We start from the raw sequence: 18,805 nt of genomic DNA, 5'->3' as shown, positions 1-18,805 counted from the left end.
AAGTTGTTGTTTGACTTACTGTAGTTTCAACAGATGAAGTAATAGTTGATTCTGCACTAGATGATGCCGTGGTAGGTGATGGTGTTGTTTCAGAGGTTACAGCTAGTGTTGAGGTTGAAGCTGTTGTTTGACTATCTGTGGTAACAGGAGATGAAGTGCTAGTTAATGCTTCAGTAGATGATGCACTGGTTGTTGGAAGAGTTGTTGGAGTGGTTACTGTAGATGTAGAGGCTGAAGTTGTTTCAGAATTTGTAGTTACTGATGATGAAGTGGTAGTTAAAGATAAAATTGGTGATGCAGTTGTACTTGTAGGTGATGCTGTAGATGTTTCCAAAAATGTTGACGCAGAAGTGGTGGTCTGAGATGAAGATGTACTTGAAACTGCACTAGAGGATTGTGAAGTACTTGAAGGTGTTGTTGGAGAGTTTTCTGTAGCTGTTGAGGCTAAAGTTGTTGTTTGACTTACTGTAGTTTCAACAGATGAAGTAATAGTTGATTCTGCACTAGAGGATGCCTTGGTAGGTGATGGTGTTGTTTCAGAGGTTACAGCTAGTGTTGAGGTTGAAGCTGTTGTTTGACTATCTGTGGTAACAGGAGATGAAGTGCTAGTTAATGCTTCAGTAGATGATGCACTGGTTGTTGGAAGAGTTGTTGGAGTGGTTACTGTAGATGTAGAGGCTGAAGTTGTTTCAGAATTTGTAGTTACTGATGATGAAGTGGTAGTTAAAGATAAAATTGGTGATGCAGTTGTACTTGTAGGTGATGCTGTAGATGTTTCCAAAAATGTTGATGCAGAAGTGGTGGTCTGAGATGAAGATGTACTTGAAACTGCACTAGAGGATTGTGAAGTACTTGAAGGTGTTGTTGGAGAGTTTTCTGTAGCTGTTGAGGCTAAAGTTGTTGTTTGACTTACTGTAGTTTCAACAGATGAAGTAATAGTTGATTCTGCACTAGAGGATGCCTTGGTAGGTGATGGTGTTGTTTCAGAGGTTGCAGCTGGTGTTGAGGTTGAAGCTGTTGTTTGACTATCTGTGGTAACAGGAGACGAAGTGCTAGTTGATGCTTCAGTAGATGATGCACTGGTTGTTGGAAGTATTGTTGGAGTGGTTACTGTAGATGTTGAGGCTAAAGTTGTTTCAGAATTTGTAGTTACTACTGATGAAGTGGTAGTTGAAGATACAGTAGGTGATGCAGTTGTAGTAGTAGGTGATGCTGTAGATGTTTCCAAAGATGTTGATGCAGAAGTGGTGGTCTGAGATGAAGTTGTAGTTGAAACTGTACTAGAGGATTGTGAAGTACTTGATGGTGTTGTTAGAGAGTTTTCTGTGGCTGTTAAGGCTAAAGTTGTTGTTTGACTTACTGTAGTTTCAACAGATGAAGTAGTAGTTGATTCTGCACTAGATGATGCGGTAGTAGATGATGGTGTTGTTTGAGAGGTTGCAGCTGGTGTTGAGGTTGAAGCTGTTGTTTGACTATCTGTGGTAACAGGAGATAAAGTGCTAGTTGATGCCTTCAGTAGATGATGCACTGGTTGTTGGACGTGTTGTTGGAGTGCTTACTGTAGATGTTGAGGCTGAAGTTGTTTCAGAATTTGTAGTTACTGGTGATAAAGTGGTAATTGAAGATACAGTAGGTGATGCAGTTGTAGTAGTAGGTGATGCTGTAGATGTTTCCAAAGATGTTGATGCAGAAGTGCTGGTCTGAGATGAAGTTGCAGTCGAAACTGCACTAGAGGATTGTGAATTACTTGATGGTGTTATTGGAGAGTTTTCTGTTACTGTTGAGGCTAAAGTTGTTGTTTGACTTACTGTAATTTCAACAGTTGAAGTACTAGTTGATTCTGCACTAGATGATACCGTGGTAGGTAATGGTGTTGTTTCAGAGGTTGCAGCTGGTGTTGAGGATGAAGCTATCGTTTGACTATCTGTGGTAACAGGAGATGAAGTGCTAGTTGATGCTTCAGTAGATGATGCACTAATTGTTGGAAGTGTTGTTGGAGTGGTTACTGTAGATGTTGAGAATGAAGTTGTTTCAAAATTTGTAGTTACTGGTGATGAAGTGGTAGTTGAAGATACAGTAAGTGATGCAGTTGTAGTTGTATGTGATGCTGTGGATGTTTCCAAAGATGTTGATGCAGATGTGGTGGTCTGAGATGAAGTTGTAGTTGAAACTGCACTAGAGGATTGTGAAGTACTTGAAGGTGTTGTTGGAGAGTTTTCTGTGGCTGTTAAGGCTAAAGTGGTTGTTTTACTTACTGTAGTTTCAACAGCTGTATTACTAGTTGATTCTACACTAGATGATGCCGTGGTAGGTGATAGTGTTGTTTCAGAGGTTGTAGCTGGTGTTGAGGTTGAAGTTATTGTTTGACTATCTGTGGTAACAGGAGACGAAGTGCTAGTTGATGCTTCAGTAGATGATGCACCGGTTGTTGGAAGTGTTGTTGGAGTGGTTACTGTAGATGTTGAGGCTGAAGTTTTTTCGGAATTTGTAGTTACTGATGATGAAGTTGTAGCTGAAGATACAGTAGGTGATGCAGTTGTAGTTATACGTGATGCTGTTGATGTTTCCAAAGATGTTGATGCAGAAATTGTGGTCTGAGATGAAGTTGTAGATGAAACTGCACTGGAGGATTGTGAAGTACTTGAAGGTGTTGTTGGAGAGTTTTCTGTAGCTGTTGAGGCTAAAGTTGTTGTTTGACTTACTGTAGTTTCAGCAGATGAAGTACTAGTTGATTCTGCCCTAGATGATGCCTTGGTAGGTGATGGTGTTGTTTCAGAGGTTGCAGCTGGTGTTGAGGATGAAGCTGTTGTTTGACTATCTGTGGTAACAGGAGACGAAGTGCTAGTTGATGCTTCAGTAGATGATGCACTGGTTGTTGGAAGTGTTGTTGGAGAGGTTAATGTAGATGTGAAGGATGAAGTTGTTTCGGAATTTGTAGTTACTGGTGATGAAGTGGTAGTTGAAGATAAAATTGGTGATGCAGTTGTACTTGTAGGTGATGCTGTTGATGTTTCCAAAGATGTTGATGCAGAAATTGTGGTCTGAGATGAAGTTGTAGATGAAACTGCACTGGAGGATTGTGAAGTACTTGAAGGTGTTGTTGGAGAGTTTTCTGTAGCTGTTGAGGCTAAAGTTGTTGTTTTACTTACTGTAGTTTCAGCAGATGAAGTACTAGTTGATTCTGCACTAGATGATGCCTTGGTAGGTGATGGTGTTGTTTCAGAGGTTGCATGTGGTGTTGAGGTTGAAGCTGTTGTTTGACTATCTGTGGTAATAGGAGATGAAGTGCTAGTTGATGCTTCAGGAGATAATGGACTGGTTGTTGGAAGTGTTGTTGGAGTGGTTACTGTAGATATTGAGACTGAACTTGTTTCGGAATTTGTACTTACTGGTGATGAAGTGGTAGTTAAAGATACAGTAGCTGATGCAGTTGTAGTTGTAGGTGATGCTGTAGATGTTTCCAGAGATATTGATGCAGAATTGGCGGTCTGAGATGCAGTTGTAGTTGAAACTGCACTAGAGGATTGTGAAGTACTTGATGGTATTATTGGAGAGTTTTCTGTTGCTGTTGAGGCTAAAGTTGTTGTTTGACTTACTGTAGTTTCAACAGATGAAGTACTAGTTGATTCTGCACTAGATGATGCTGTGGTAGGTGATGGTGTTGTTTCAGAGGTTGCATGTGGTGTTGAGGTTGAAGCTGTTGTTTGACTATCTGTGGTAATAGGAGATGAAGTGCTAGTTGATGCTTCAGTAGATGATGCACTGGTTTTTGGAAGTGTTGTTGGAGTGGTTACTGTAGATGTTGAGAATGAGGTTGTTTCAAAATTTGTAGTTACTGGTGATGAAGTGGTAGTTGAAGATAAAATTGCTGATGCAGTTGTACTTGTAGGTGATGCTGTATATGTTTCCAAAGATGTTGATAAAGAAGTGGTGGTCTGAGATGAAGTTGTTGTTGAAACTGCACTTAAGGATTGTGAAGTACTTGAAGGTGTTGTTGGAGAGTTTTCTGTAGCTGTTGAGGCTAAAGTTGTTGTTTGACTTACTGTAGTTTCAGCAGATGAAGTACTAGTTGATTCTGCACTAGATGATGCCTTGGTAGGTGATGGTGCTGTTTCTGAGGTTGCAGCTGGTGTTGAGGTTGAAGCTGTTGTTTGACTATCTGTGGTAACAGGAGATGAAGTGCTAGTTGATGCTTCAGTAGATGATACACTGGATGTTGGAAGTGTTGTTGGAGTGGTTTCTCTAGATGTTGTGGCTGAAGTTGTTTCAGAATTTGTAGTTACTGGTGATGAAGTGGTAGTTGAAGATAAAATTGGTGATGCAGTTGTACTTGTAGGTGATGCTGTATATGTTTCCAAAGATGTTGATGCAGAAGTGGTGGTCTGAGATGAAGTTGCAGTTGAAACTGCACTAGAGGATTGTGAAGTACTTGATGGTATTATTGGAGAGTTTTCTGTTGCTGTTGAGGCTAAAGTTGTTGTTTGACTTACTGTAGTTTCAACAGATGAAGTACTAGTTGATTCTGCACTAGATGATGCTGTGGTAGGTGATGGTGTTGTTTCAGAGGTTGCATGTGGTGTTGAGGTTGAAGCTGTTGTTTGACTATCTGTGGTAATAGGAGATGAAGTGCTAGTTGATGCTTCAGTAGATGATGCACTGGTTGTTAGAAGTGTTGTTGGAGTGGTTACTGTAGATGTCGAGCCTGAAGTTGTTTCAGAATTTGTAGTTACTGGTGATGAAGTGGTAGTTGAAGATACAGTAGGTGATGCAGTTGTAGTTGTAGGTGATGCTGTAGATGTTTCCAAAGATGTTGATGCAGAAATGGTGGTCTGAGATGAAGTGGTAGTTGAAACTGCACTAGAGGTTTGTGAAGTACTTGAAGGTGTTGTTGGAGAGTTTTCTGTGGCTGTTGTGGCTAAAGTTTTTGTTTCACTTACTGTAGTTTCAACATATGAAGTACTAGTTGATTCTGCACTAGATGATGCCGTGGTAGGTGATGGTGTTGTTTCAGAGTTTGCATGTGGTGTTAAGGTTGAAGCTGTTGTTTGACTATCTGTGGTAATAGGAGATGAAGTGCTAGTTGATGCTTCAGGAGATGATGCACTGGTTGTTGGAAGTGTTGTTGGAGTGGTTACTGTAGATATTGAGACTGAACTTGTTTCTGAATTTGTAGTTACTGATGATGAAGTTGTAGTTGAAGAAACAGTAGGTGATGCAGTTGTAGTTATACGTGATGCTGTTGATGTTTCCAAAGATGTTGATGCAGAAATTGTGGTCTGAGATGAAGTTGTAGATGAAACTGCACTGGAGGATTGTGAAGTACTTGAAGGTGTTGTTGGAGAGTTTTCTGTAGCTGTTGAGGCTAAAGTTGTTGTTTTACTTACTGTAGTTTCAGCAGATGAAGTACTAGTTGATTCTGCACTAGATGATGCCTTGGTAGGTGATGGTGTTGTTTCAGAGGTTGCATGTGGTGTTGAGGTTGAAGCTGTTGTTTGACTATCTGTGGTAATAGGAGATGAAGTGCTAGTTGATGCTTCAGGAGATAATGGACTGGTTGTTGGAAGTGTTGTTGGAGTGGTTACTGTAGATATTGAGACTGAACTTGTTTCGGAATTTGTACTTACTGGTAATGAAGTGGTAGTTAAAGATACAGTAGCTGATGCAGTTGTAGTTGTAGGTGATGCTGTAGATGTTTCCAGAGATATTGATGCAGAATTGGCGGTCTGAGATGCAGTTGTAGTTGAAACTGCACTAGAGGATTGTGAAGTACTAGAAGGTGTTGTTGGAGAGTTTTCTGTGGCTGATGTGGCTAAAGTTTTTGTTTGACTTACTGTAGTTTGAACAGTTGAAGTACTAGTTGATTCTGCACTAGATGATGCCGTGGTAGGTGATGGTGTTGTTTCAGAGTTTGCATATGGTGTTGAGGTTGAAGCTGTTGTTTTACTATCTGTGGTAATAGGAGATGAAGTGCTAGTTGGTGCGTCAGTAGATGATGCACTGGTTCTTGGAAGTGTTGTTGGAGTGGTTACTGTAGATGTTGAGAATGAAGTTGTTTCAAAATTTGTAGTTACTGGTGATGAAGTGCTAGTTGAAAATAAAATTGGTGATGCAGTTGTACTTGTAGGTGATGCTGTATGTGTTTCCAAAGATGTTGATGCAGAAGTGGTGGTCTGAGATGAAGTTGCAGTTGAAACTGCACTAGAGGATTGTGAAGTACTTGATGGTATTATTGGAGAGTTTTCTGTTGCTGTTGAGGCTAAAGTTGTTGTTTGACTTACTGTAGTTTCAACAGATGAAGTACTAGTTGATTCTGCACTAGATGATGCTGTGGTAGGTGATGGTGTTGTTTCAGAGGTTGCATGTGGTGTTGAGGTTGAAGCTGTTTTTTGACTATCTGTGGTAATAGGAGATGAAGTGCTAGTTGATGCTTCAGTAGATGATGCACTGGTTTTTGGAAGTGTTGTTGGAGTGGTTACTGTAGATATTGAGAATGAGGTTGTTTCAAAATTTGTTGTTACTGGTGATGAAGTGGTAGTTGAAGATAAATTTGGTGATGCAGTTGTACTTGTAGGTGATGCTGTATATGTTTCCAAAGATGTTGATGCAAAAATGGTGGCCTGAGATGAAGTGGTAGTTGAAACTGCACTAGAGGTTTGTGAAGTACTTGAAGGTGTTGTTGGAGAGTTTTCTGTAGCTGTTGAGGCTAAAGTTGTTGTTTGACTTACTGTAGTTTCAGCAGATGAAGTACTAGTTGATTCTGCACTAGATGATGCCGTGGTAGGTGATGGTGCTGTTTCTGAGGTTGCAGCTGGTGTTGAGGTTGAAGCTGTTGTTTGACTATCTGTGGTAACAGGAGATGAAGTGCTAGTTGATGCTTCAGTAGATGATGCACTGGTTGTTGCTGTAGATGTGAGAATGAAGTTGTTTCAAAATTTGTAGTTACTGGTGATGAAGTGGTAGTTGAAGATACAGTGGTGATGCAGTTGTAGTTGTAGGTGATGCTGTATATGTTTCCAAAGATGTTGATGCAGAAGTGGTGGTCTGAGATGAAGTTGTAGTTGAAACTGCACTAGAGGATTGTGAAGTACTTGAAGGTGTTGTTGGAGAGTTTTCTGTAGCTGTTGAGGCTAAAGTTGTTGTTTGACTTACTGTAGTTTCAACAGATGAAGTACTAGTTGATTCTGCACTAGATGATGCTGTGGTAGGTGATGGTGTTGTTTCAGAGGTTGCAGCTGGTGTTGAGGTTGAAGCTGTTGTTTGACTATCTGTGGTAACAGGAGATGAAGTGCTAGTTGATGCTTCAGTAGATGATGCACTGGTTTTTGGAAGTGTTGTTGGAGTGGTTACTGTAGATGTTGAGAATAAGGTTGTTTCAAAATTTGTAGTTACTGGTGATGAAGTGGTAGTTGAAGATAAAATTGGTGATGCAGTTGTACTTGTAGGTGATGCTGTATATGTTTCCAAAGATGTTGATGCAGAAGTGGTGGTCTGAGATGAAGTTGTAGTTGAAACTGCACTAGAGGATTGTGAAGTACTTGAAGGTGTTGTTGGAGAGTTTTCTGTAGCTGTTGAGGCTAAAGTTGTTGTTTGACTTACTGTAGTTTCAACAGATGAAGTACTAGTTGATTCTGCACTAGATGATGCCGTGGTAGGTGATGGTGTTGTTTCAGAGGTTGCATGTGGTGTTGAGGTTGAAGCTGTTGTTTGACTATCTGTGGTAATAGGAGATGAAGTGCTACTTGATGCTTCAGTAGATGATGCACTGGTTGTTGGAAGTGTTGTTGGAGTGGTTACTGTAGATGTTGAGACTGAAGTTGTTTCAGAATTTGTAGTTACTGGTGATGAAGTGGTAGTTGAAGATACAGTAGGTGATGCAGTTGTAGTTGTAGGTGATGCTGTAGATGTTTCCAAAGATGTTGATGCAGAAGTGGTCTGAGATGAAGTTGTAGTTGAAACTGCACTAGAGGATTGTGAAGTACTTGAAGGTGTTGTTGGAGAGTTTTCTGTAGCTGTTGAGGATAAAGTTGTTGTTTGACTTACTGTAGTTTCAACAGATGAAGTACTAGTTGATTCTGCACTAGATGATGCCGTGGTAGGTGATGGTGTTGTTTCAGAGGTTGCAGCTGGTGTTGAGGTTGAAGCTGTTGTTTGACTATCTGTGGTAACAGGAGATGAAGTGCTAGTTGATGCTTCAGTAGATGATGCACTGGTTTTTGGAAGTGTTGTTGGAGTGGTTACTGTAGATGTTGAGAATAAGGTTGTTTCAAAATTTGTAGTTACTGGTGATGAAGTGGTAGTTGAAGATAAAATTGGTGATGCAGTTGTACTTGTAGGTGATGCTGTATATGTTTCCAAAGATGTTGATGCAGAAGTGGTGGTCTGAGATGAAGTTGTAGTTGAAACTGCACTAGAGGATTGTGAAGTACTTGAAGGTGTTGTTGGAGAGTTTTCTGTGGCTGTTGTGGCTAAAGTTTTGTTTGACTTACTGTAGTTTCAACAGATGAAGTACTAGTTGATTCTGCACTAGATGATGCCGTGGTAGGTGATGGTGTTGTTTCAGAGGTTGCATGTGGTGTTGAGGTTGAAGCTGTTGTTTGACTATCTGTGGTAATAGGAGATGAAGTGCTACTTGATGCTTCAGGAGATGATGCACTGGTTGTTGGAAGTGTTGTTGGAGTGGTTACTGTAGATATTGAGACTGAACTTGTTTCAGAATTTGTAGTTACTGGTGATGAAGTGGTAGGTTGAAGATACAGTAGGTGATGCAGTTGTAGTTGTAGGTGATGCTGTAGATGTTTCCAAAGATGTTGATGCAGAAATTGTGGTCTGAGATGAAGTTGTAGATGAAACTGCACTAGAGGATTGTGAAGTACTTGAAGGTGTTGTTGGAGAGTTTTCTGTAGCTGTTGAGGCTAAAGTTGTTGTTTGACTTACTGTAGTTTCAACAGATGAAGTACTAGTTGATTCTGCACTAGATGATGCCGTGGTAGGTGATGGTGTTGTTTCAGAGGTTGCAGCTGGTGTTGAGGATGAAGCTGTTGTTTGACTATCTGTGGTAACAGGAGACGAAGTGCTAGTTGATGCTTCAGTAGATGATGCACTGGTTGTTGGAAGTGTTGTTGGAGAGGTTAATGTAGATGTTAAGGATGAAGTTGTTTCAGAATTTGTAGTTACTGGTGATGAATTGGTAGTTGAAGATAAAATTGGTGATGCAGTTGTACTTGTAGGTGATGCTGTATATGTTTCCAAAGATGTTGATAAAGAAGTGGTGGTCTGAGATGAAGTTGTAGTTGAAACTGCACTTAAGGATTGTGAAGTACTTGAAGGTGTTGTCGGAGAGTTTTCTGTGACTGTTGTGGCTAAAGTTTTTGTTTGACTTACTGTAGTTTCAACAGATGAAGTACTAGTTGATTCTGCGCTAGATGATGCCGTGGTAGGTGATGGTGTTGTTTCAGAGGTTGCATGTGGTGTTGAGGTTGAAACTGTTGTTTGACTATCTGTGGTAATAGGAGATGAAGTGCTAGTTGATGCTTCAGTAGATGATGCACTGGTTGTTGGAAGTGTTGTTGGAGTGGTTACTGTAGATGTTGAGACTGAACTTGTTTCAGAATTTGTAGTTACTGGTGATGAAGTGGTAGTTGAAGATACAGTAGCTGATGCAGTTGTAGTTGTAGGTGATGCTGTAGATGTTTCCAGAGATATTGATGCAGAAGTGGCAGTCTGAGATGCAGTTGTAGTTGAAACTGCACTAGAGGATTGTGAAGTACTAGAAGGTGTTGTTGGAGAGTTTTCTGTGGCTGCTGTGGCTAAAGTTTTTGTTTGACTTACTGTAGTTTGAACAGTTGAAGTACTAGTTGATTCTGCACTAGATGATGCCGTGGTAGGTGATGGTGTTGTTTCAGAGTTTGCATGTGGTGTTGAGATTGAAGCTGTTGTTTGACTATCTGTGGTAATAGGAGATGAAGTGCTAGTTGGTGCTTCAGTAGATGAGGTTCTTGGAAGTGTTGTTGGAGTGGTTACTGTAGATGTTGAGAATGAGGTTGTTTCAAAATTTGTAGTTACTGGTGATGAAGTGGTAGTTGAAGATAAAATTAGTGATGCAGTTGTACTTGTAGGTGATGCTGTATATGTTTCCAAAGATGTTGATGCAGAAATGGTGGTCTGAGATGAAGTGGTAATTGAAACTGCACTAGAGGTTTGTGAAGTACTTGAAGGTGTTGTTGGAGAGTTTTCTGTGGCTGTTGTGGCTAAAGTTTTTGTTTGACTTACTGTAGTTTCAACAGATGAAGTACTAGTTGATTCTGCACTAGATGATGCCGTGGTAGGTGATGGTGTTGTTTCAGAGGTTGCATGTGGTGTTGAGGTTGAAGCTGTTGTTTGACTATCTGTGGTAACAGGAGATGAAGTGCTAGTTGATGCTTCTTCAGTAGATGACGCACTGGTTGTTGGAAATGTTGTTGGAGTGGTTACTGTAGTTGTAGGTGATGCTGTATATGTTTCCAAACTGGTAGGTGATGGTGTTGTTTCAGAGGTTGCAGGATTGTTGAAGCTGTTGTTTGACTCTGTGGTAACAGGAGATGAAGTGCTACTTGATGCTTCAGTAGATGATGCACTGGTTGTTAAGCTTGTTGGAGTGGACTGTAGATGTTGAGCTGTTTTTGTTTGACTTACTGTAGTTTCAACAGATGAAGTACTAGTTAATTCTGCACTAGATGATGCCGTGGTAGGTGATGGTGTTGTTTCAGAGGTTGCATGTGGTGTTAAGGTTGAAGCAGTTGTTTGACTATCTGTGGTAACAGGAGATGACGTGCTAGTTGATTCTTCAGTAGATGACGCACTGGTTGTTGGAAATGTTGTTGGAGTGGTTACTGTAGATGTTGAGGGTGAAGTTGTTTCTGAATTTGTAGTTACTGATGATGAAGTTGTAGTTGAAGATACAGTAGGTGATGCAGTTGTAGTTATACGTGATGCTGTTGATGTTTCCAAAGATGTTGATGCAGAAATTGTGGTCTGAGATGAAGTTGTAGATGAAACTGCACTGGAGGATTGTGAAGTACTTGAAGGTGTTGTTGGAGAGTTTTCTGTAGCTGTTGAGGCTAAAGTTGTTGTTTGACTTACTGTAGTTTCAGCAGATGAAGTACTAGTTGATTCTGCACTAGATGATGCCTTGGTAGGTGATGGTGTTGTTTCAGAGGTTGCAGCTGGTGTTGAGGATGAAGCTGTTGTTTGACTATCTGTTGTAACAGGAGACAAAGTGCTAGTTGATGCTTCAGTAGATGATGCACTGGTTGTTGGAAGTGTTGTTGGAGTGGTTACTGTAGATATTGAGACTGAACTTGTTTCTGAATTTGTAGTTACTGGTGATGAAGTGGTAGTTAAAGATACAGTAGGTGATGCAGTTGTAGTTGTAGGTGATGCTGTAGATGTTTCCATAGATGTTGCTGCAGAACTGGTTGTCTGAGATGAAGTTGTAGTTGAAACTGCACTAGAGGATTGTGAAGTACTTGAAGTTGTTGTTGGAGAGTTTTCTGTAGCTGTTGAGGATAAAGTTGTTGTTTGACTTACTGTAGTTTCAACAGATGAAGTACTAGTAGATTCTGCACTAGATGATGCCGTGGTAGGTGATGGTGCTGTTTCTGAGGTTGCAGCTGGTGTTGAGGTTGAAGCTGTTGTTTGACTATCTGTGGTAACAGGAGATGAAGTGCTAGTTGATGCTTCAGTAGATGATACACTGGATGTTGGAAGTGTTGTTGGAGTGGTTTCTCTAGATGTTGTGGCTGAAGTTGTTTCAGAATTTGTAGTTACTGGTGATGAAGTGGTAGTTGAAGATAAAATTGGTGATGCAGTTGTACTTGTAGGTGATGCTGTATATGTTTCCAAAGATGTTGATGCAGAAGTGGTGGTCTGAGATGAAGTTGCAGTTGAAACTGCACTAGAGGATTGTGAAGTACTTGATGGTATTATTGGAGAGTTTTCTGTTGCTGTTGAGGCTAAAGTTGTTGTTTGACTTACTGTAGTTTCAACAGATGAAGTACTAGTTGATTCTGCACTAGATGATGCTGTGGTAGGTGATGGTGATGTTTCAGAGGTTGCATGTGGTGTTGAGGTTGAAGCTGTTGTTTGACTATCTGTGGTAATAGGAGATGAAGTGCTAGTTGATGCTTCAGTAGATGATGCACTGGTTTTTGGAAGTGTTGTTGGAGTGGTAACTGTAGATGTTGAGAATGAGGTTGTTTCAAAATTTGTAGTTACTGGTGATGAAGTGGTAGTTGAAGATAAAATTGGTGATGCAGTTGTACTTGTAGGTGATGCTGTATATGTTTCCAAAGATGTTGATGCAGAAATGGTGGTCTGAGATGAAGTGGTAGTTGAACCTGCACTAGAGGTTTGTGAAGTACTTGAAGGTGTTGTTGGAGATTTTTCTGTGGCTTTTGTGGCTAAAGTTTTTGTTTCACTTACTGTAGTTTCAACAGATGAAGTACTAGTTGATTCTGCACTAGATGATGCCGTGGTAGGTGATGGTGTTGTTTCAGAGGTTGCATGTGGTGTTAAGGTTGAAGCTGTTGTTTGACTATCTGTGGTAATAGGAGATGAAGTGCTAGTTGATGCTTCAGGAGATGATGCACTGGTTGTTGGAAGTGTTGTTGGAGTGGTTACTGTAGATATTGAGACTGAACTTGTTTCTGAATTTGTAGTTACTGATGATGAAGTTGTAGTTGAAGATACAGTAGGTGATGCAGTTGTAGTTATACGTGATGCTGTTGATGTTTCCAAAGATGTTGATGCAGAAATTGTGGTCTGAGATGAAGTTGTAGATGAAACTGCACTGGAGGATTGTGAAGTACTTGAAGGTGTTGTTGGAGAGTTTTCTGTAGCTGTTGAGGCTAAAGTTGTTGTTTTACTTACTGTAGTTTCAGCAGATGAAGTACTAGTTGATTCTGCACTAGATGATGCCTTGGTAGGTGATGGTGTTGTTTCAGAGGTTGCAGCTGGTGTTGAGGATGAAGCTGTTGTTTGACTATCTGTGGTAACAGGAGACGAAGTGCTAGTTGATGCTTCAGTAGATGATGCACTGGTTGTTGGAAGTGTTGTTGGAGAGGTTAATGTAGATGTTAAGGATGAAGTTGTTTCGGAATTTGTAGTTACTGGTGATGAATTGGTAGTTGAAGATAAAATTGGTGATGCAGTTGTACTTGTAGGTGATGCTGTATATGTTTCCAAAGACGTTGATAAAGAAGTGGTGGTCTGAGATGAAGTTGTTGTTGAAACTGCACTTAAGGATTGTGAAGTACTTGAAGGTGTTGTCGGAGAGTTTTCTGTGACTGTTGTGGCTAAAGTTTTTGTTTGACTTACTGTAGTTTCAACAGATGAAGTACTAGTTGATTCTGCGCTAGATGATGCCGTGGTAGGTGATGGTGTTGTTTCAGAGGTTGCATGTGGTGTTGAGGTTGAAGCTGTTGTTTGACTATCTGTGGTAATAGGAGATGAAGTGCTAGTTGATGCTTCAGGAGATGATGTACTGGTTGTTGGAAGTGTTGTTGGAGTGGTTACTGTAGATATTGAGACTGAACTTGTTTCAGAATTTGTACTTACTGGTGATGAAGTGGAAGTTAAAGATACAGTAGCTGATGCAGTTGTAGTTGTAGGTGATGCTGTAGATGTTTCCAGAGATATTGATGCATAAGTGGCGGTCTGAGATGCAGTTGTAGTTGAAACTGCACTAGAGGATTGTGAAGTACTAGAAGGTGTTGTTGGAGAGTTTTCTGTGGCTGCTGTGGCTAAAGTTTTTGTTTGACTTACTGTAGTTTGAACAGTTGAAGTACTAGTTGATTCTGCACTAGATGATGCCGTGGTAGGTGATGGTGTTGTTTCAGAGTTTGCATGTGGTGTTGAGATTGAAGCTGTTGTTTGACTATCTGTGGTAATAGGAGATGAAGTGCTAGTTGGTGCTTCAGTAGATGATGCACTGGTTCTTGGAAGTGTTGTTGGAGTGGTTACTGTAGATGTTGAGAATGAGGTTGTTTCAAAATTTGTAGTTACTGGTGATGAAGTGGTAGTTGAAGATAAAATTAGTGATGCAGTTGTACTTGTAGGTGATGCTGTATATGTTTCCAAAGATGTTGATGCAAAAATGGTGGCCTGAGATGAAGTGGTAATTGAAACTGCACTAGAGGTTTGTGAAGTACTTGAAGGTGTTGTTGGAGAGTTTTCTGTGGCTGTTGTGGCTAAAGTTTTTGTTTGACTTACTGTAGTTTCAACAGATGAAGTACTAGTTAATTCTGCACTAGATGATGCCGTGGTAGGTGATGGTGTTGTTTCAGAGGTTGCATGTGGTGTTAAGGTTGAAGCAGTTGTTTGACTATCTGTGGTAACAGGAGATGACGTGCTAGTTGATTCTTCAGTAGATGACGCACTGGTTGTTAGAAGTGTTGTTGGAGTGGTTACTGTAGATGTTGAGGCTGAAGTTGTTTCGGAATTTGTAGTTACTGATGATGAAGTTGTAGTTGAAGATACAGTAGGTGATGCAGTTGTAGTTATACGTGATGCTGTTGATGTTTCCAAAGATGTTGATGCAGAAATTGTGGTCTGAGATGAAGTTGTTGATGAAACTGCACTGGAGGATTGTGAAGTACTTGAAGGTGTTGTTGGAGAGTTTTCTGTAGCTGTTGAGGCTAAAGTTGTTGTTTGACTTACTGTAGTTTCAGCAGATGAAGTACTAGTTGATTCTGCACTAGATGATGCCTTGGTAGGTGATGGTGTTGTTTCAGAGGTTGCAGCTGGTGTTGAGGATGAAGCTGTTGTTTGACTATCTGTGGTAACAGGAGATGAAGTGCTAGTTGATGCTTCAGTAGATGATGCACTGGTTGTTGGAAGTGTTGTTGGAGTGGTTACTGTAGATATTGAGACTGAACTTGTTTCTGAATTTGTAGTTACTGGTGATGAAGTGGTAGTTGAAGATACAGTAGGTGATGCAGTTGTAGTTGTAGGTGATGCTGTAGATGTTTCCATGATGTTGCCAGAACTGATGTTGATGCAGAATTGTGAAGTGGTCTGTAGCTGTTGAGGATAAAGTTGTTGTTTGACTTACTGTTGATGAAGTACTAGTTGAACTAGATGATGCTGCACTAGAGGATTGTGGTAAGTAAGTGCTTGATGGTAGATTACACTTGGAGTGTTGTTCGAGTTTTCTGATGTTGTGGCTGAAGCTGTTGAGGTGGTAGTAAAGTTGTTGTTTGACTTACTGTATGTTTCAACAGATGAAGTACTAGTTGATTCTGCACTAGATGATGCACTAGTGGCTGTAGGTGATGGTGTTGTTTCAGAGGTTGCAAGTGGTGTTGAGGTTGAAGCTGTTGTTTGACTATCTGTGGTAATAGGAGATGAAGTGCTAGTTGATGCTTCAGTAGATGATGCACTGGTTTTTGGAAGTGTTGTTGGAGTGGTTACTGTAGATGTTGAGAATGAGGTTGTTTCAAAATTTGTAGTTACTGGTGATGAAGTGGTAGTTGAAGATAAAATTGGTGATGCAGTTGTACTTGTAGGTGATGCTGTATATGTTTCCAAAGATGTTGATGCAGAAATGGTGGTCTGAGATGAAGTGGTAGTTGAAACTGCACTAGTGGATTGTGAAGTACTTGAAGTTGTTGTTGGAGAGTTTTCTGTAGCTGTTGAGGCTAATGTTGTTGTTTGACTTACTGTAGTTTCAACAGATGAAGTACTAGCTGATTCTGCATTAGATGATGCCATGGTAGGTGATGGTGTTGTTTCAGAGGTTGCAGCTGGTGTTAAGGTTGAAGCTGTTGTTTGAATCTCTGTGGTAATAGGAGATGAAGTGCTAGTTGATGCTTCAGGAGATGATGCACTGGTTGTTGGAAGTGTTGTTGGAGTGGTTACTGTAGATATTGAGACTGAACTTGTTTCTGAATTTGTAGTTACTGGTGATGAAGTGGTAGTTAAAGATACAGTAGGTGATGCAGTTGTAGTTGTAGGTGATGCTGTAGATGTTTCCAAAGATGTTGATGCAGAAGTGGTGGTCTGAGATGAAGTTTTAGTTGAAACTGCACTAGTGGATTGTGAAGTACTTGAAGTTGTTGTTGGAGAGTTTTCTGTAGCTGTTGAGGCTAATGTTGTTGTTTGACTTACTGTAGTTTCAACAGATGAAGTACTAGCTGATTCTGCATTAGATGATGCCATGGTAGGTGATGGTGTTGTTTCAGAGGTTGCAGCTGGTGTTAAGGTTGAAGCTGTTGTTTGAATCTCTGTGGTAATAGGAGATGAAGTGCTAGTTGATGCTTCAGGAGATGATGCACTGGTTGTTGGAAGTGTTGTTGGAGTGGTTACTGTAGATATTGAGACTGAACTTGTTTCTGAATTTGTAGTTACTGGTGATGAAGTGGTAGTTAAAGATACAGTAGGTGATGCAGTTGTAGTTGTAGGTGATGCTGTAGATGTTTCCAAAGATGTTGATGCAGAAGTGGTGGTCTGAGATGAAGTTTTAGTTGAAACTGCACTAGTGGATTGTGAAGTACTTGAAGTTGTTGTTGGAGAGTTTTCTGTAGCTGTTGAGGCTAATGTTGTTGTTTGACTTACTGTAGTTTCAACAGATGAAGTACTAGCTGATTCTGCATTAGATGATGCCATGGTAGGTGATGGTGTTGTTTCAGAGGTTGCAGCTGGTGTTAAGGTTGAAGCTGTTGTTTGAATCTCTGTGGTAACAGGAGATGAAGTGCTAGTTGATGCTTCAGTAGATGACGCACTGGTTGTTAGAAGTGTTGTTGGAGTGGTTACTGTAGATGTTGAGGCTAAAGTTGTTTCGGAATTTGTAGTTACTGGTGATAAAGTGGTAGCTGAAGATACAGTAGGTGATGCAGTTGTAGTTGTAGGTGATGCTGTAGATGTTTCCATAGATGTTGCTGCAGAACTGGTTGTCTGAGATGAAGTTGTAGTTGAAACTGCACTAGAGGATTGTGAAGTACTTGAAGTTGTTGGAGAGTTTTCTGTAGCTGTTGATGAGGCTAATGTTGTTGTTTGACTTACTGTAGTTTCAACAGATGAAGTACTAGTTGATTCTGCACTAGATGATGCCGTGGTAGGTGATGGTGTTGTTTCTGAGGTTGCAGCTGGTGTTGAGGTTGAAGCTGTTGTTTGACTATCTGTGGTAACAGGAGATGAAGTGCTAGTTGATGCTTCAGTAGATGATACACTGGATGTTGGAAGTGTTGTTGGAGTGGTTTCTCTAGATGTTGTGGCTGAAGTTGTTTCAGAATTTGTAGTTACTGGTGATGAAGTGGTAGTTGAAGATACAGTAGGTGATGCAGTTGTAGTTTTTGGTGATGCTGTAGATGTTTCCATAGATTTTGCTGCAGAACTGGCTGTCTGAGATGAAGTTGTAGTTGAAACTGCACTAGAGGATTGTGAAGTACTTGAAGTTGTTGTTGAAGAGTTTTCTGTAGCTGTTGAGGCTAATGTTGTTGTTTGACTTACTGTAGTTTCAACAGATGAAGTACTAGTTGATTCTGCACTAGATGATGCCATGGTAGGTGATGGTGTTGTTTCAGAGGTTGCAGCTGGTGTTGATGTTGAAGCTGTTGTTTGACTATCTGTGGTAACAGGAGATGAAGTGCTATTTGATGCTTCAGTAGATGATGCACTGGTTGTTGGAAGTGTTGTTGGAGTGGTTACTGTAGATGTTGAGGCTGAAGTTGATTCAGAATTTGTAGTTACTGTTGATGGAGTGGTAGTTGAAGAATAAGTAGGTGATGCAGTTGTAGTTGTAGGTGATGCTGTAGATGTTTCCAAAGATGCTGATGCAGAAGTGGTGGTCTGAGATGCAGTTGTAGTTGAAACTGCACTAGAGGATTGTGGAGTACTGGAAGGTGTTGTTTGAGAGTGTTCTGTGGCTGTTGACTCTAAAGTTGTTGTTTGACTTACTGTAGTTTCAACAGATGAAGTACTATTTGATTCTGCACTAGATGATGCTGTGGTAGGTGATTGTGTTGTTTCAGAGGTTGTAGCTGGTGTTGAGGTTGAAGCAGTTGTTTGACTATCTGTGGTAATACGAGATGAAGTGCTAGTTGATGCTTCACGAGATGATGCACTGGTTGTTGGAAGTGTTGTTGGAGTGGTTACTGTAGATGTTGAGGCTGAAGTTGTTTCTGAATTTGTCGTTACTGGTGATGAAGTGGTAGTTGAAGATACAGTAGGTGATGCAGTTGTAGTTGTATGTGATGCTGTGGATGTTTCCAAAGATGTTGATGCAGAAGTGGTGGTTTGAGATGATGTTGTAGTTGAAACTGTACTAGAGGATTGTGAAGTACTTGAAGGTGTTGTTGGAGAGGTTTCTGTGGTTGTTGAGGCTAAAGTTGATGTTTTAGTTACTGTAGTTTTAACAGTTGAAGTACTAGTTGATTCTGCACTAGATGATGCCATGGTAGGTGATGGTGTTTCAGAGGTTGCAGCTGGTGTTGATGTTGAAGCTGTTGTTTGACTATCTGTGGTTACAGGAGATGAAGTGCTTGTTGATGCTTCAGTAGATGATGCACTGGTTGTTGGAAGTGTTGTTGGAGTGGTTACTGTAGATGTTGAGGCTGAAGTTGTTTCGGAGTTTGTAGTTACTGGTAATGAAGTGGTAGTTGAAGATACAGTAGGTGAGGCAGTTGTAGTTGTAGGTGATGCTGTAGATGTTTCCAAAGATGTTGATGTAGAAGTGGTGGTCTGAGATTTAGTTGTAGTTGAAACTGCACTAGAGGATTGTGAAGTACTTGAAGGTGTTGTTGGAGGCTTTTCTGTAGCTGTTGAGGCTAAA

General features: G+C 40.5%; 1 protein-coding gene across 1 annotated transcript in view; it reads right to left on the bottom strand.

The window, feature by feature from the left end:
- Positions 1-1,430: 1,430 nt before the first annotated feature.
- LOC120538266 (pneumococcal serine-rich repeat protein-like) overlaps positions 1,431-18,805 on the bottom strand; it is a gene marked incomplete at its 5' end in the record, with an annotated part of 42,543 nt that continues 25,168 nt past the window's right edge. The window contains 9 exons of the mRNA XM_039767725.1: positions 1,431-6,901; positions 7,837-7,960; positions 8,041-8,237; positions 8,281-8,407; positions 8,935-9,050; positions 9,622-9,748; positions 10,021-10,265; positions 10,668-15,057; positions 15,166-18,700. Coding sequence (XP_039623659.1) covers positions 1,500-6,901; positions 7,837-7,960; positions 8,041-8,237; positions 8,281-8,407; positions 8,935-9,050; positions 9,622-9,748; positions 10,021-10,265; positions 10,668-15,057; positions 15,166-18,700 — 14,263 coding nt within the window. The remainder of the gene's footprint in view (positions 6,902-7,836; positions 7,961-8,040; positions 8,238-8,280; positions 8,408-8,934; positions 9,051-9,621; positions 9,749-10,020; positions 10,266-10,667; positions 15,058-15,165; positions 18,701-18,805) is intronic.

The sequence above is a fragment of the Polypterus senegalus genome, chromosome 10, assembly GCF_016835505.1.
Source record: "Polypterus senegalus isolate Bchr_013 chromosome 10, ASM1683550v1, whole genome shotgun sequence".
NCBI classification, from domain to species: domain Eukaryota; kingdom Metazoa; phylum Chordata; class Cladistia; order Polypteriformes; family Polypteridae; genus Polypterus; species Polypterus senegalus.
Note: the sequence above shows the minus strand (reverse complement) of the source record. Positions and strands in the feature narration are given on the sequence as shown.